This window comes from Dermacentor albipictus, chromosome 1, assembly GCF_038994185.2.
Source record: "Dermacentor albipictus isolate Rhodes 1998 colony chromosome 1, USDA_Dalb.pri_finalv2, whole genome shotgun sequence".
NCBI lineage: Eukaryota > Metazoa > Arthropoda > Arachnida > Ixodida > Ixodidae > Dermacentor > Dermacentor albipictus.
Window position 1 is genome coordinate 241,647,251 of NC_091821.1, and position 17,065 is coordinate 241,664,315.

The 17,065-nt window shown below is 44.2% G+C and overlaps 1 protein-coding gene across 9 annotated transcripts in view; it reads left to right on the top strand.

Moving 5' to 3' along the window:
- Positions 1-17,065, top strand: part of LOC135901599 (ADP-ribosylhydrolase ARH3-like) — a 92,773-nt gene that overhangs the window by 19,297 nt on the left and 56,411 nt on the right. For all 9 annotated transcript variants that reach the window (XM_065431432.1, XM_065431436.1, XM_065431430.1 and 6 more), the window contains one exon: positions 417-530. In XM_065431432.1, coding sequence (XP_065287504.1) covers positions 417-530 — 114 coding nt within the window. The remainder of the gene's footprint in view (positions 1-416; positions 531-17,065) is intronic.

Sequence of the window (17,065 nt, forward strand, 5' to 3'; positions counted from 1 at the left end):
CAAACAGTCCTCTGCCTCACTCTTATTGCACCAAGGATGAGCTGTGAGCAATTTTAGTAACGCTCGACAGCTAACTGTTGCAAGGCTTTTCAAGTGCATCTTGTACCATCTATTTCTGTTGCCTGTTTTGCTTTTTTTGTCTTTTGTTTGCTGGTACAGTATTGCATATTAAAATAGTAAATCATTCACAGTACTCTACTATTTCTTTAATGAAGGAACATCTTCGAAAGTATTAGTAATCGGGCAGCTTGCTTGAGTAACCACTGTGACACATACTTGTGCGATATAAAAGATAATGCAAGAATGAAATGTGTTGTGAAACAAGATCTGAAAAAATAAAGCACTCCCCTTTATCTCTGGTCACGTGAAGACTAATTATCTGGAAACCTATTTTTTGGCCTCTTTTTTTACTGCAGGAGAAAGCCTGGAAGAGCTAGGAGTGGTCAATGGAAAAGAGAAATGCCAAATGAGAAGGCACTTTCTGTAGGCAGCAGTCCACTGTCCCCAACTTGTCTCGTGGAAAATGAGCTGTGAGCACTTTTAATTACCCTTGGAAGTGAATTTTTTCTGGACTCATTACGGTGCCCATTGTGCACATTGTGTTCAGTTTCCGCATTCTTGCAGCGCTTTATCATTACATGGTTTACATAAAACGATCACAAATTAGAGAAAGAGCTAGCTGGCAATTAGAATCATTTGCAGGGTCAGAAATAAAGATTTCGCTATTCAATATTGATCTAATAGAAACACCATATTAAAGGGACATCAAAGGCAAATACTAAGTCGACGTGGACTGTTAGAATACCATTCCAGAAACCTCGCAGCGCTTGTTTTGTGCCAAGAAACGACTTGGTTTATGAGAAAATTGCATCTGAAAGGTCTGCATACCTGTAGCGCCATTTAAATTGCCCACCCCTAATCGTGGACTGGTGACGTTGCATTCACCATCACCGACCTTTACTGCTACCAATGAGTAAAACAGCGCCCGACAGACGGCGCATCAGTTTTCTATGCAGAACGCAAACACATGGTTGTGGAAAAACTGAGCCACTGCAGCAGCTCTTGGTCAAGTGACGTGGACCGTTTGGGAATCCCACGACATCACATGGACGTGACGTTCTCTGCTACTTGCAGCATGTGCGAGTTTTGCGAGCCAGCAAAGCCAGCGCAGCACTACACGATAATGAAACTACTGAAATGCGAAAGCACAGGCGGTGTAGAGTGGAGAAAACAATACCTTTCGTCTGCTTGCATCATTGTAAAGGGTAATTTCATTTAGTTCTTTTTCTAAAGATCAAATAGAACTGGACAAGTAGCATTTTCTTTCATATGGTAATGCAATACAATTATGTTTTTATTACAAGTGGTTGAGTACTAGTGACAGAATTGTAATAAGGAGTGCCTTCGTCCTCAAGCTAGCGTTTGAATGTCTCGGGAGTTCCTAATCATGTCCTGCATTTACCTCAATTTTTCAATTACTAAAGCACTGTTTGCAATAATATTGATGACTTAGACATTCTCCAGCACTAATCTATCACTTTAGCTTGATTTAATATTTGCCTTTTGTGTCCCTTTGATTACCAATAGAACAGCATGGTTTAGATCTCTATGGAATCACTGGCATATCAACCTGTGTGCTAAGGAAAATGTTGAAAGTCTGAAACGTGTTTCTGTATGTGAAATATATATGCAGCAGCCATGCAGTATTTCGAAACTTAGTGCACTGTTATCTAGATCAGTATGCTAACAAAGAAAAAAAACATTGCACACTGGTCAGGTGAGGACTGGTACCAATTTTGTAGTTCTGTAAAACTAGGCTTTTTCCTGGCCCTTTTTTGTACTGCAGGAAAAAGCCTAGAAAAACTAGGAGTGATGGATGGAGAAGAGAAATCCATGATTATATTGCGCTTAGTGTTACACTAACGAAAGTGAAGGACAGGACGCGGACATACGTAGCGCAAACTACCAACTGTTTAATACTGTTCAAGAACGCGCTTACCGCATTTACTCGAATCTAGGCCGACCCCGATTCTAAGGCGACCCCCTAAAGTCCGAAGCCAAAAAAAAAAAAAATTACCTAGAATGTAGGCGGAACAAAAAAAGCGAGGACAGCGTTCACAAAATGCAAACAGCATTTATTGAATCTGACCGTGCAGAGCTCATTCAACGTCATGACTGCTAGACTCGTTGCTGTGTTCCTTTTCACTACAGTCGAACACGGATATATCGAACTCGAAGGGGATCGCGAATTAATTCGATATACAGTGAAAGCTCGTTAATTCGAACTGTACGATTTGGTCCGGCCAAGCTCCACAGAAGTCTATGTATTAAAAAGTCCGTTAATTCGAACGCGAGAAGGTTCCCTCACGGATAATTCGAACTACGCTCACCTGGCACACGACCAGAGAAACGCGCCTACTGCCTACACACAAGGCTGTATTGCCTCCGAAACGGAGAGAACGGCGAGAGAAGGCAAAATCGGAAAAAAATCTAACCGGTGCGGGGTCAGCCAGAAGGCAGCGGCGGCTGCCGCCTCTCCGTTCTACGTAACCTCCGAGACTTCTTGCCCGTTGCGAATCTCGGAGGCTTTGCAAATCTTGTACAGCTGCTAATGTTGTGCGGAGATGGCATGGCAAGCTCCACAACACAGCGAATCAAGTACGTCGCAGCTGCGCTTGCAATCAAGAACCAACGAATCAGGGCCTTCGCCACGTTCACATGTTCAGCGTCTTTGTCTCGGCAGTCTTCATCGGTTGTGCACCTCTGTTTTCAACTTAGGAGGTATCGGCCGTCGCGATTCATTGTGATAGTGTTAAGCCTCGGCTAACGTTCGTTTCGGTGGACATCGGTGGTGTGGCACAGTCGGACCCAGAGCTTCGACTTGAAGATGGCGTGTGCCCGCGGCACACGCCATCACTTTCTGACATGCCCTACTGCTTCCAAATCGCAGTGTACTGTTGCTCTCCTTCACTTTCGTTAGTTCGAACTTTCGTTAATTCGAACTGAAGCGGCTTCCCCTTGCGGTTCGAATTAACGAGCTTTTACTGTATAAAAAATTCGATATAAAAATACAGGCCCAGAGACTTTACCTGTGGCGGACGATGACCTACCGATCGGTGCATTCAAGAATGACAACTATTTCCGCACACACGACGCAACGTAATGCTTTATTTGCGTGAAAAAAAATCGCGTATGTTGGTCTGCTTCTTCGCCTTGCAAATGAAATTAAAGACGCCAACCTCGATCTTATCGAGGCTGTTCAGGTGCGAAAGCCCGGTTCCTTCCATGTCGCCGCAACAACGGCGAATCAAGCTGAACGCTGCTGCCACTTCAGCGGCGGAGTACGAGCGTGTAGCAGCGCCCTCGTCCGGACGATCTTCGTCGTCACTCGAGCTGTCAGCCTGGGTCCCTCCGACTGCAGCTACAATATCCTCGTCGGCGAGGCTCGCAACAGCCTGAACATTGCTGTCAACGTTCACATAATCGTCAGCAGACACTTCGGTTGGAACGGCAGCCGGGAAAAGGGACGACAACTCGCGAAACGCGTCGTCCATGCACTCGTTGTCGCCGTCGCCGTCTTCGCAGGTTTCAGGAAGTTTGGCTGTCACGAGGCCTGCCTTCAGAAGCAGTTGGCCACAGTATCCTGCTTCACGTCTCTCCAGGCGCCCGTCATCATATGAATGGCCCCCAGCAGGTCAACCTTAAGCTCGGTGCCCATGCGGAGGTTCACCAAAAGCCTATCAATGAGTCGCCTCCTGTAGCCGACTTTGAACGACTTAATGATGCCCTGGTCGAGCGGCTGCAACTTTGCTGTCGTGTTCGCCGGCAGAAACTTGAGCGCGATGTTTTCGAGCTTGCAGGTGCCCCGATTTGCCCAGTTCGGCGTCCCACGCTTGCAGCCATTCTGTGAACAGCTGACACGTCATCCACGCCTTCTTATTGAAGGCGTAGCGAACGGGGAGCTGCTTACAGTTTTTGAAGCAGCGCGGTGCCCTTGCTTTGCCAATCACAAAGGGCTGGAGCTTTTGAGAGCCATCCATATTAGCAGCGAGCAGAACGCTCACGCGGACTTTGCTCATCTTGCCCCCGTGACACGTGCTGCCCCGGACATCGAGCGTCTTGCTGGGCAGCATCTGCCAAAACAACCCGGTCTCGTCGGCGTTGAAGATTTCCGCGGATGAAAACTTCGCGCAAATTTCCGGCCATTCCTTCGAAATCCACTGCTGGATATCCTGGCTGATGACGGCTCCGCTTTCCCCGGAAATGGTTTTGCCAACTATCTTATGGCAGTTCTTAAACCTCTGCAGCCACCCTGTGTTGTCGGCGAAGTTGTCATCACCGAGTGCAGCGGCAAACCATTTGGCTTTAGCCATTAGCATTGGGCCATCCACCGGAATGTTCTTAGCCCGCTCCTCTAAAAACCACGCATAGAGGGCCTTTTCAACTTTCTCGTGGGCAGGAGCGCGCACACGACAAGCTCCTGACGTTCGTAACTCCGCCGCTTTTGACTTTATGTCCGCCTTGTTTTTTAACAAGGTGCTTAGAGTGCTCCGAGGAATCCCGAAGTCGTCTGCCACCGTCGCACTTTTCTCGCCCGCCTCAACACGCTGAATTGCTTTCAGCTTTGTCGCAAAGTCCAGGTTCTTGCGCTTCTTGAGCTGCTTGTGCTTGCTGCGGCCATTGCTTCCGCATCAGCTCACCACGATCCAGTCACACGTGTCGTGAGACGCACGCAAAAGAATAATGAACACGAAACACAAGAACGCGCACAAAACACAAGAATTCACGTGCGCAGCCACCGCCAACAAAGCGCTCGCGATGGCCACCTCCGAGGGCGACAGCGACGTACGAAAGGCACGAGCTGTGGTTGGCTGAGCAAAACTCGTGAAAAAGCAACAAGAAAAAAAAAGGCAAAAGGAGGAGAGAGAACCGCCGCCTTCGTTCCTGGCTACCTTTTCCGAGCCGATCACTATGGTTACCCAGGGGAAGGATGAGAGACATTGGGAGAGAGAAAAATAAAAGCAGTTCCGCAAGCAGGGTGTTGCCGCAAGTCGGAGGGCGTGCGCAGCGGGAGTACCGTCTGAGCCTCCCTCCCTCTCGCTCTCACATTTTCCGAACCTTTCGGGGGAGGCGCGGAGCACGCGGGTGCAGCGAGTGCCGAGATCGCGCGGCGTTCTATATATCCAATGGCGGGTAAAAATATCGTTCGATATAAACGTACGAATTTCTATACTTTTACACAGAATTTTCAAGGGGATAATTTACGAGTTCGATACAGACAATAATTCGATATATGTGGGTTCGATATATCCGTGTTCGACTGTATCACCTTCAAACAGTGCACTATCTTTGGTATCATCAAGCACATTAGATATGCTGCACTTTTTAAAGGCGTGCACGATCAAAGTACCTGGGATGTCGTCCCACGCTGCAGCTACCCAGCCCGCCAGCTGCGATAGCGATGTATGTTTGATGCGGCCCGTTGCCATTAGCATGTGTTCTTCGTCAGTCAACCAGTCCGTGTAATATTTCTGCAGACGATCCTTGGAAGGTTTGTTGATGCAGACATCAAGTGGCTGCAACTGGCCCGTCACGCCGCCCGGTATGACAGCGAGGTCCGGGTTAGCTTGGGCAAGCGCAGTCTTTATGTTGTCGGTCAAGTGCCCACAGTAAGAGTCGATGACAAGGAGCAAGTTCTTTGTCAAAAGGGTTCCTGGACGCCGTCGCCATACAATCTTAACCCACTCTTCCACCATCGCACCTGTCATCCACGCGTTCCCATTTGCCCGCACAATGACATTTTTTGGGAAAGTTTCTCGAGCAGGCAGTGTCTTCCTTTTAAATATCATATAAGGAGGGAGTTTATGACCATCAGCTGTGCAGCACAGCATCACAGTTGCGCGCTGCTTCTCGTAGCCCGCAGAGCGCACCTTCACCTCCTTGGCACCCTTTTCATTCACGGTATACGCCACTGGCATATCAAAATACACAGCCGTCTAGTCGGCATTGCAGATTTGCCCAAGGTTGTAGCGTGCTGCTTCTCTCATTCGCAGTACGTAGCACTGAAAAGCTATCAGCTTTTCTTCAAAATCGCTTGGCAGCTTCTGGGTGATTGAAGTGCGACGTAGGAGGCTGAAGCCGAAGTGCTTCATGAATTTCTGAAGCCAGCCCCAGCTGGTTTTGAAATCCTTTGGCATTAGGCCTCGCTCCCTCGAAAGTTCCCTAGCTTTCGCTTGGAGCACTTCTGTTGTCACTGGAAGGGCAGCTGCTCTCAGCGTCCGAACAAAGTCGGCCAAAACTGTCTCCACTTCGTGGTGACGGCCTTTCTTTGGTCCACTAAATGCCATCCTCATTGCGGCACGCGTAAAAAGCTGCTGTCGTTGTTCCCTCCAATGACGTTTTCTCGTGGACGCCGAAGTCCCGCCCGGCTTGAAGGTTCGACGATGCCTCTGTGGCTATCACAACTTTTCACTTGAAAGTGGTACTGTGGTGGCCTCTCCTGCTTGGTGCCATCACGATAACACCACGCTGCCCACCGATACGGCCGACACGACACAGGTCAAAATGGCGACCTCGCTTGCGTACGGTTGGCTACTGGCACGGCGAGAAGCGGCTGCGATACTGACTTCTCTAGATGGCGCTAGCCGTGCACCATATTTAGCAGTTTAAATGAAAAACTGGCGCGTTTTTTAAAATTCTTGAATCTAAGCCGACCCTAGAGTTTGGAATATGATTATTTGAAAAAAAAAAAACTATCGGCCTAGATTCGAATAAATGCGGTATAGACAAGGAGATGTGGCGCCGGGGGGGGGGGGGATATAAAAAGACATGACAAGGTGACGGCATGGTATCATACTTTCGGCCAGGCGTACATCGTTCACTTGCACCTGTTTTACATCTCCAACCCGCGCCATATCTCCTTGTATATAAGCGCGTTCTTTAACAGTATTAAACAGTTAGTAGTTTGCGCTACATATGTCCACGTCCTGTCCTTCACTTTCGTTAGCGCAACACTAAGCGCAATTTAATCAAGAACGTCCACAAACTAGCCCCCTTCATTCCTTTACTAGGAGAAAAATGCCAGATAAGGAGGCAGTACTTGAAGACAGTGGTCCCCTTTCTCCTACTTGTGTGATTGAGAATGAGCTGTAAGCTGTTTTAGTAATCCTTGGCAAGTAATTGTTATAAGACATGTGTGGCTTTTCAACTTGCTTTTTTTGGTATTTTGCTTGTGCAGTGCAATATGTTACAGTACGAAATTATTTTTTCATAACCATGTAGAATAGTAGTATTCACTATTCAGTACAGTCGAACATTGTTATTATGAATGTTTATGACGAACTAATGGCAGTAATGAAGTAATTGTAAATACCCTTGAAATTGAAAGCTGCTGCAAGCTGTTGGCAACACGGGGAACCAGCTGTGCTGCCGAGTCTGCTCTCTGTACACACGACTCCCTGCGCCTTTGTTGATTGTTGTGCACTATAATGCTGGTTAAAATGTGGTGAACTGTGGCTTACAGCACATGGCGCACTGTCTAACCACTAGCCATGACCATGATAAACTGTTGCAAAATTGCAGAAGGGGTTCATGGCTTCATGTTCTGCTCGCATGTTCTCTACAATCACATGGCTTATCAGTGTTACTATGACACTCAACGCTAGATGCGAGCGTAAATTTTGTTTAGAAGCGTCTGCTCACACACATCAATGAGCATTTAACTTCTCCATTGGCATGTTTGCAAAATGTTGATAAGTAGTCGGAAGAATAGGTTAACACATATGCGCTCATTTTTCATTTCTTCTGTAGTCCTTTGGCATTGTGCAACATGTTTTTGCCTGTTGAATTTCGACCCCTCCACCCAAGTTTGTTATAGTGTGGCTTTACTGTACCTGTAGTTGTAAGGATATATACATTGCCTAATGCCGTTGTCACACAAACAATTTCAAGAAACATTGAAATCAAAGAACATTGAAATCGACGATCTCCGCTGGCTAGATCTTCTTCCAAGCTAGAGTTGTTACAAGGAGTCAATCAAGCATGCGTATTTCAATTGCCTTTGGGCAGTGGCCAATGGTAAATGATGCACACAAGGCATGTGCACCCCCCCGTCCCTCAAAAAAATTTCCTGGCTACACCACTGCTGTGTGGCATACAAGATTTCAGCCACCAATGTACATTGGTCTTATGGATTTGGTGTTGGTGCCAGCCGTGAGGAGGTCTTGAGTAATTAAGGAAATCTGAAATCAGGCATTCGAAAAATCTATCAATGACTCTATTTTATTATGATTGTGCCAGGTCAAGATAGGTTAGAAGAAATGCCATTACCGAGGCCCATTCGATTTCTGGGTAACTATGCTTGCCTTGAAAACCGGTCGCCATCTTATTTATTGAACACTCACTGTTTTCAACATTTTCTATTGTTTAGTTGACGTATGTGCCTAGTCAATGTATAAAGACAACCAGAATCTCAGACTGTGTGGCGTTTAGTCTGAATTTTTTTTAACACAGTCTGTGTGTGCCACCATCACAATTATTGCCGCCATGAGCCATTTCGTTTGTCTACCTGCTACGGTTCTACATATATATATGAACAGTAAAGGGAACAAAGTGTAACTCTCAATGTGTTCTGCAGTAGCAAAAGTACTAAGAAGTATAGGTATCATGTTTACATTTTACAAGGCAGGAATACAGTAGCTGTTGCAGTACCACATCGGTGTTGTTTGCCAACTGCTATTGAACCTGAGATTGCACACATGTTGTGGACAAGTGATTAGCAGTTTAGCTGTTAAAATGATGGTGTGCAGCTGATTTCTGAAGCAAATTTTCATAGTATATTGAATAAAATTAATCCTGGTCTAGAGTTTGAAACAGCACCACTGTCGTTATGGGACAGGCACTCTGTCAACTAGGCTAACCAGGAAGCTAGCGGCTGGTAGGGTAAAAACGAATGAATCAACTGAAAGTGTAGGAACATTGAACAAGTAAATAAATAGAGTGCAAAGGCACGAGTCAATTTCATGAAATGGAAGATAGTCATCTATCCGAAAGTAGCACAAAAGCAACAGTTCAGTGCTCATCATTGGGCATTTGTGTGAGAAGTGCTTTCACTTATCTGTCAACATTAATAAAATCTTCAAACAAAGCAGTCTCAAGACAAGATAGAAATCAGTATCTTCGGTTGGAGATGCAGGGTGTCTACCAACAGGGAAAACCGGGAACTCTCAGAGATTTTAAATAGTCTGGAAATACTCAGGGAAAAGTAGGGGAATTTATGCTTTTATGAGGGAAAATTAGCTGTAATTTTATCAAAGGGAATGAAAATCGCGGTAATGCTGGCTTGAGTGACAGAGAAGGATCGTAACAAATCGTCTTTGACGCCGTGTCATCTGATGGAGGAGTTGCCAGTGTTACATACAGTCAACCACCAACTTTCCAGATGCCCGATCATTCACACGGCTTCGTGGAACCACCACGTGAATGATAAGAACGTCTAAAATTTCGGAGGCAAGCACCCTTCGCTGTCCGATTTTTTGTACTTTTTGCCGTGACGGCAGGTCTGAAACGGCGTTCATCAATGCCACTGCTGCCGCCGTTTTTATTACCTCGCCGCCTCGAAATGGCACTCGCACGCAGATCCGCTGGCAGCCATAGCCACCACCGCGGCAAACGCTAGGCGTAGCTGCTTCAACATTCGCTATTAAGCTCCTTGCTGTTTGGCGCGGTGTTTTTCATCGAAATAATTTGCCACTGTCAGTAATGGCACTGATTCCACCTTTGTGGTCCTCGCAATTGGCTTCTTAGTCGGAAAGCACGGCACGTTGCATAATGCCAGTTCCTGAAAGTCAGCATCGCCTCAATACAGCACTGTTAAGCGGTGAAGCATACGCAGAAATATTGCGGTGAAGCATAACAAGTGTGAAAAGGGGCAATTGTCACAGGACGCAGTATGTATTTCTTAATTATACACGCGTGCATCCGCAATCTCCTGTCACAGTACGAGCACAGATATGCCTAATAAGTGTACCGGCAGGCCTCTTCAGATATGTCTGTGGCGATTTGAGCACTTAAGGGCAATAAAAGGCATGCATTGATTTTTTTTCAAACGGCCCGATTTTTCGGACACTTTCGCGGCGCCTAGAGAGTTTCAAAAATTGGATGTTGACTGTACAACTGACCAAGAGGATGATTCAAATGGTCTGTGGAACAAACGTATGGTGGAACGAGGACAACAACAGAAAGTACTGTCGTATTGAGAAATGATAAGGAAAGGAACTGTTCCACCTCCTCTCTGAAGGAGCTTGAGCTCAAAAAGCAAAGTGTTGGCTGACACCGAGATGCAGGTAACCCTCATCCAAACCAAAATAAACTCTTTAAAGCAGTTAAATGCAACATTGAGGCATTGTGCGCAGGCTGAATGTCGGGGCAGTTGAGGTTGAGTTACCAGCTGTTGAGAGAGAATCTCACTTATGACAACGTTCGGGTATCATACCAATGAGCTTGTTATTAATTGATAGGAATAGCTCAAATCCCCTCATTTCTGTGCAGTGATAGCAAGGAATACAACACAAACATTAAGCTTAAGTTAAATTGAGCATTCTGATAACCTAAATTACTTTCATTTTACTTCTGAGGGATAGGTATCGTTATAGAGTACCACTTTGGTGAAGGCATTACCTTGTTTTGTGTGATGTTTGGCATGGGGCATGGCGGTAGCAACCTCAGAATATTTTTATTTCCTTTCTTGAAATGCTTGAGACCAATGAAAAACTTGTGCATGTAATTCGAGCGGGGGATTTAATCCTTTCTATGAAGAAATGTAGCATGACTGACTTTACAATATTCAAATATTTAGTTACTCTGTAATTATAATGTCTCATCATTAAATGCTCAGAGTCATTATACCATCTTGATTTACTTTCAGTGGAGTCTGAAGCACCATCTATGTTTCACACACGTATCCACAGTCGATCATAATTTGTGACTGAATGGGATATTCGAAAAGATTTGTTTCTGTATACATCTCCTTTTTATTCATATTTATTTATTTATTATTTATTTAAAAATACCTTACAGGCCTCAAAGTGAGGCATTGAGTAAGGGGGGCAGTACATAGAAAATACATTGAATACAAGACATCTATAAACCGTATTTGTTTACAACCTACAACCAAAGTACAACTGAGATGAAAAAAGAATTATTTAGATCACGATGCACTAGGGAAAAGAAGAAACATAAAAAACATAATATAATAACATGGAATAAATCACACAGATTTTTCAGTGAAGTCATGTAATTAATAACAACAGTAATGATGAAAAACAATGACAGAAAAGTTACGGACGTGACATTCCAACGAAACGGTAAACATAGCGACATAACAGCAATAATGCAAAAATAAGCTGTAAATATAGTGCAAGTAAAGAAAGCATTGTGCGACATACGTAAAACTTCACTTTTCGTTAGTCATGTATTCAGTCAAGGCATCACGGAATGAATCGTAGTTAGATTGGCTTGCAATGCTGTCAGGGAGCGAATTCCATATTCTGATAGCACGAGGAAGAGCAGAGCAATGGAATGCCTTTGTAGTCCCGTAAAGGCGGGCATAGCTGAAATGATTATGAAGCCTATGTGACGTGGAGTAGGGTCGTTTCAAGCATGCGGGTGTTCGAGTGGAGTGAAGGAATTTGTGGAACAGTGTTAAAAGGGCAATGTCTCGGAGAGTGCTCAAGGATTGTAATGAAAGTTTAAGTTTTATTTGTGTAACACTAGACTGGTAGCTGTAATCGTTTATGATGAAGCGGCTTGCTCTATTCTGGATCCGTTCTAGCGTTTCAATTAGGTATTTCTGGTGAGGGGACCAAATGGGAGATGCATACTCGAGCTTGGGACGAACGAGAGTTAGGTAGGCTAGCTTGCGAACATTTGAAGGAACATTTCTTAAGTTACGTCGCAAGTACCCCAACGATTGGGAGGCATTAGCTGAAATGGACGTGATATGGTCTGTCCAAGAAAGATTTGATGTGAAGAGAACCCCTAGATACTTATATTGTGTAGCTGTTGTAACAGTGTAATTGTTAATATGGTAGGGATACTGTGAGGTTGCCGACTTCCGGGTAAAAGACATTACTTTGCATTTTGTGGTATTTAATGTCATTAGCCATTTATTGCACCAGTTATTGATTTGTTGAACGTCTTGCTGAAGAATGAGATGATCATCTGAGTTTTTAATTGGGCGATAAATTATGCAGTCGTCGGCGAATATTCTGATGGTGGAGGACAAATTTTGAGGTAAGTCGTTAATAAATATTAGAAAAAGCAAGGGACCGAGGACGCTACCCTGTGGTACACCAGAAGAAACGTCTGTTACGGAGGAAGAGTAGTTATTTGCAATAGTAAACTGCTGACGATTAGACAGGAAATTTCGGAGCCATGACAAGGTCAGACAGTCTAATTTAAGTGCGGAGAGTTTTGATATTAGGCGACAATGTGCTACACGGTCGAATGCCTTCGAAAAATCAAGGAACAAGCAATCAATTTGTAAGTTATAATTTAAGTTAGTGTGTAGGTCTGTTGTAAATTCAAATAATTGTGTATCGCACGAGAGGCCCTTCCTAAAGCCATGCTGATTATGAAAAAGGAAGTTGTTAGTCTCAAGATGTCTGTAAATATGCGAAGCGATAATGTGTTCAAGCAACTTGCAGGGAATGCATGTCAATGAAATGGGACGATAATTCTCACAGGAGTTCCTGTTGCCATTTTTAAATACAGGTATAACTTTCGCCATCTTCCAATCTGCGGGAAGGTGGCCTGTCGCAAGTGATTGTCTGAATATGTAAAAAAGAATTTTGCTAGATATTTCTACGGTATTCTTTAAAATCTTTGAGTTAATACCATCTATGCCACATGAAGAAGACATTTTAAGGTTATTTATGAGAGAAGAGAGGCCCTCCAAAGTGACTTCAATAGGTTCCATGTATTGGTAGCCTAATTCTGAAACAAAAGGTATATTTGAAGTGTTCTCTTGTGTAAATACAGAGCTGAGGAATGAATTAAAGACCTCCGAACATTCACTGGCTGGAATAGAAATATTGCTGCTGTTATGTAATGACAATTCATCTGATTCGTTGTTAGGCTTTATTATTTTCCAAAACTTGGCAGGATTGTTCTTAAGCAGCTCAGGAAGATCATTAGAAAAATATTTATCTTTAGCTTCGCCTAAAGCTGAGCAGTACGAATTCAGGTACGTTTTGTAATTCTGCCACGCTGCTGATGTGCGATCTCGATTAGCGATATTATACAAGCGTTTCTTCTTGTTCCTCATGCGATGAAGCTTTTTAGTAAACCAAGGGTGAAACTTATCGTTAGTTATATTAATGAGTGGAACATACTTGTCTACTAATGCGCACAGTGTATTTTTAAACATGAGCCAGTTTTCTTCAACGGGTCTATCGTAAAATGATGGCCACATTGTGTTTTCGAAGAAAGTTTCAAATTCTGAGATTATTGTTTTATAATTGCCTTTATTGTAATCACGAATTTGTTTTGTCGTTTTGCCCGTAACCGGTGGCGTTGTGTTTATCGTTATTTGGAGCAAATGGTGGTCGCTGAAACCATCCAAATATTCTATGTGACCTATTGTTTCAGGTGCTGTACTAAGAATGAGGTCTAGAACATTGGCACCACGTGTGGGTTTCGTGACAGCTTGAAATAGATTAAAGTCTAACGACAAGTTGATGAATTCAGACGATATATGACAAGGAGATGATAAATTCGTCCAATCGATTAGTGGATAATTGAAATCCCCAAGAAGATAAATTAAATCAGCCGGGAAGAGTTCAATGGCTTTGTTGATTGTGTCGCGGAGAGCATTAATGAAAGAATTGTTAGAATCTGGTGCACGGTAACAATTACCTATTAGTATTCTAGAAGATGACATCGTGAAGGCCACCCAAACAATCTCGAGATCAGAATTAGTGTTGACTAAAAATGACGTAATGGTTTTCTTTACACCAATCGAGACACCACCTCCTCTTTTAATAGTGCGGTCACACCTATATATGTCGTACATGTTTGAAGATGAAAAGATTTCATTATTTGTTATTGCAGGATGCAGCCATGTCTCTGTGAAAGCGATAATGTCCGATTTACTGTCTTCCAAGAAGGAAGAGATGACATCGCGCTTTGATAATATGCTTCGTATGTTGGCGTACGATAATGATAGCGAGGGTGAAGTCGGGGTTAGCTTTAGTACTTGGTGACTCTGTGCGCATGCTCCAAACCGTAGCTATCTATTCAACGGGACAACTGCACTTGCAGAACCATCGTAGATATAAGTTCTCGATTCAATACGCAGCTTGTCCACTGAAAGCTTGAAAGCCTTATTCTGGGTTTTCGCAAATTCAATTAGCTTTTGTCTAGCACGTCGAGTTTCCGGTGAAAAATCTTCGCGAATGGAATATGACGTTCCCTTCAGTTTGTGTGCCGAAGAGAGAATGCGATCTTTGTCCTTAAAGACGGTCAGCTTGGCTATGATTGGTCTCCGTTTGTTCTCGCAGTATCTTCCCAACCGATGCACCCGCTCAAATTGTTGTTCACTTATTTTGATGCCCAGCTTATCCCCACAGAAGTCAATTATTTTTTGCTCCGACTTTATCCAGTCTTCTCTAGGGTTATCTTCCAAACCAAAGAAAAGCAGATTCGAGCGTCGCAGCCTATTCTCGGAGTCATTACAGCGTGCCTTAATAACCGCCACCTGCTCAGACACCACGCGTACGGTGTCGGAATCTGTCCCAGCTTTAATTGTGCAATTTAACTCCATTGCCTTTTCCAAAGACACAATCTTATCACTTAAGATTTTAATTTTGTCGTCAGCTTCCACTTGCTTCTCCCTGGCAGACTTCAAATCGGCTATCAGGGAAAATATTTGAAAATATTTGAAAACATTTGAAAATATTCGACTCGATTTGCAATGAGTTTTACCATTTTTTTCAAAGATATTTTATTCGATGTGCATATTACTAACCCCTCCCTTCTGATTTCTTTTTGAATAATATAAACACTGCTCCTAACTATTCAAACTGGATCAAGTCGTTTTTTTTTTAAATTTTTCAGCATGCTTATTAGAAAATGACAGCATCGGGCGACATGGTGTCAGGCGGTCGTGACATAAAACAAAGTTCTGTGTCATCCAGGGAATTTCGCAAAGGCACTCGGGGAAAAACTTGGAAAACTCGGGGAATTTGGAAATGTAAACTTGGTAGACAGCCTGGAGATATCACCTCTTTAGTAGGATCTGTGTCTGTGCCACCTTGATAAGCTCCTTCTTGCCCTTCCCTTTTTTGCTCATTTGCTTTACACATGTTCATCTGGCTTTGCCTTGTGGCAAGAAAATACAGGTAAATACGAAAATATGTATTAGAGAATCACCACAACTGCAACATTTCTTTCTTTCGTTTTTTCGCTTGTGTTACACCATGGCCGCTCGATAAAAGCAAGGTGCTGCCAGCTACGTTGTGCCGCGGACAATAGGCGGGCGTGTCTCAGCCAAGTTTAGAGTTGCGACCGTTTTTCTTCGTGAGGGCGCCAGTGCTCGGGGACACTTAAGCGACTTAGTGCCGGTGCTAAGCGGTCGTTGGTTCTCACATCAGAACGTGTTTGCCTGGTGCTCTATGCATTGATCTCGTGCTTTTTCACGTGCGTGTGTGTGAGCAAGTTCGTTCACGTCAGAACGTGTTTGCTTCGTGCGATACGCATTCATCTCGTGCTTTTTCGCATGCATGTGTGTGAGCAAGTTTGCCTGTGCCTGCTGTGCTTTGTTAAGTCTCTTCGGTGTGTGTGTGTACCGTAGCCAGCCTCGTTCAGGTGGTGCGATGCCACTCAACTGTTGTGTGCCACTCTGCGACACAAATACCAAAAAGGACCCGACTGTGAAATATCATGAGTTCCCCTGCGACTCGGAGCGTCGAGAAGTGTGGCTGAAAGATATCTCTTGCCAAGGAGTCTCCGCAAAAGTAAGCAAGTGGGAACCGAGCGACAGGTCTCTAGTACGTTCCCTGCACTTTACAGAAAATTACTATAAAAAGGACGCGAAGCTTAGGCTCCTGCTTCCGACTGCACTACCGACCATGTTTTGCAAATATCCACAGTACCTGCAAAAAAAGCCCGAAAAACGCTGTCGAAGGAAATTTACTGATGACACAGTAACAGTTGAGGCAGGCGATGATTGCGGCAGCTCAGGAGAAAGCCTCAACATCGAAAGTGCCTCGCACTTTCTCAGCGACTAGGTGGAAGCTCTAATTCCAGAGACTGCCTTAAGATCATGCTCTGAATGTAGTTTCTCTGCTAACCAGGCCTGCCAAAGTACATTAGATCTTGTGAATGTCCTTAAACAGTCAAAGAAAGCAGTCAAGAGATTGAAAAAGGAAGTTGCCCGTCAAGGAGAAGAGTTGAAAAAATTGCAGTTCGAACGGGACGAAATGAAAAAAACGCCCTTTAGTTTATGAAAACAACAATGAAATTCAGTCCTTTATTCACATATTACAAAGAGTCTAAAAAGGAGACAAAGCTGTTGTTTTCATCAGCAACCAAGTGGCCACTTCGGGGAAAAAAAGCCTGCCTACAATGAAAGAATCCCGCGGGAATGTTTTTTATGGCAAGCGTGCTCAAATAAATGGTATGAGCATGTTCGAAGCAGAGGCCATCTAAAGCTTATATGTCGTGCTACACTTCAAAAGTATGTAGGACACTCGACCGGCAAAGTCGGTGTGACAACATTGATAAAGGAGCGGCTGCGTGTGGAGCGCGAAGGGTTTTCTGTGGAGCAGGAAGTTACTGCTCACTCATTATCGATGAGATAGCCATTGATCAAAAAGTTGTGTGTGACCGTATGACTGATAGATTGCTTCAAGCAGAACCTCTCAAGGGAAGTGCGTTACCCAGTCATGCATTGTATGGGCAACCTACAGATAGCGTTCAGGCATATTCTAGAACAGATTTCAACCCCTGTGACAATCTGCTGGTGTTTGTGGTGTAATCAGCACTTCTAATGACGACTTAAAGATTT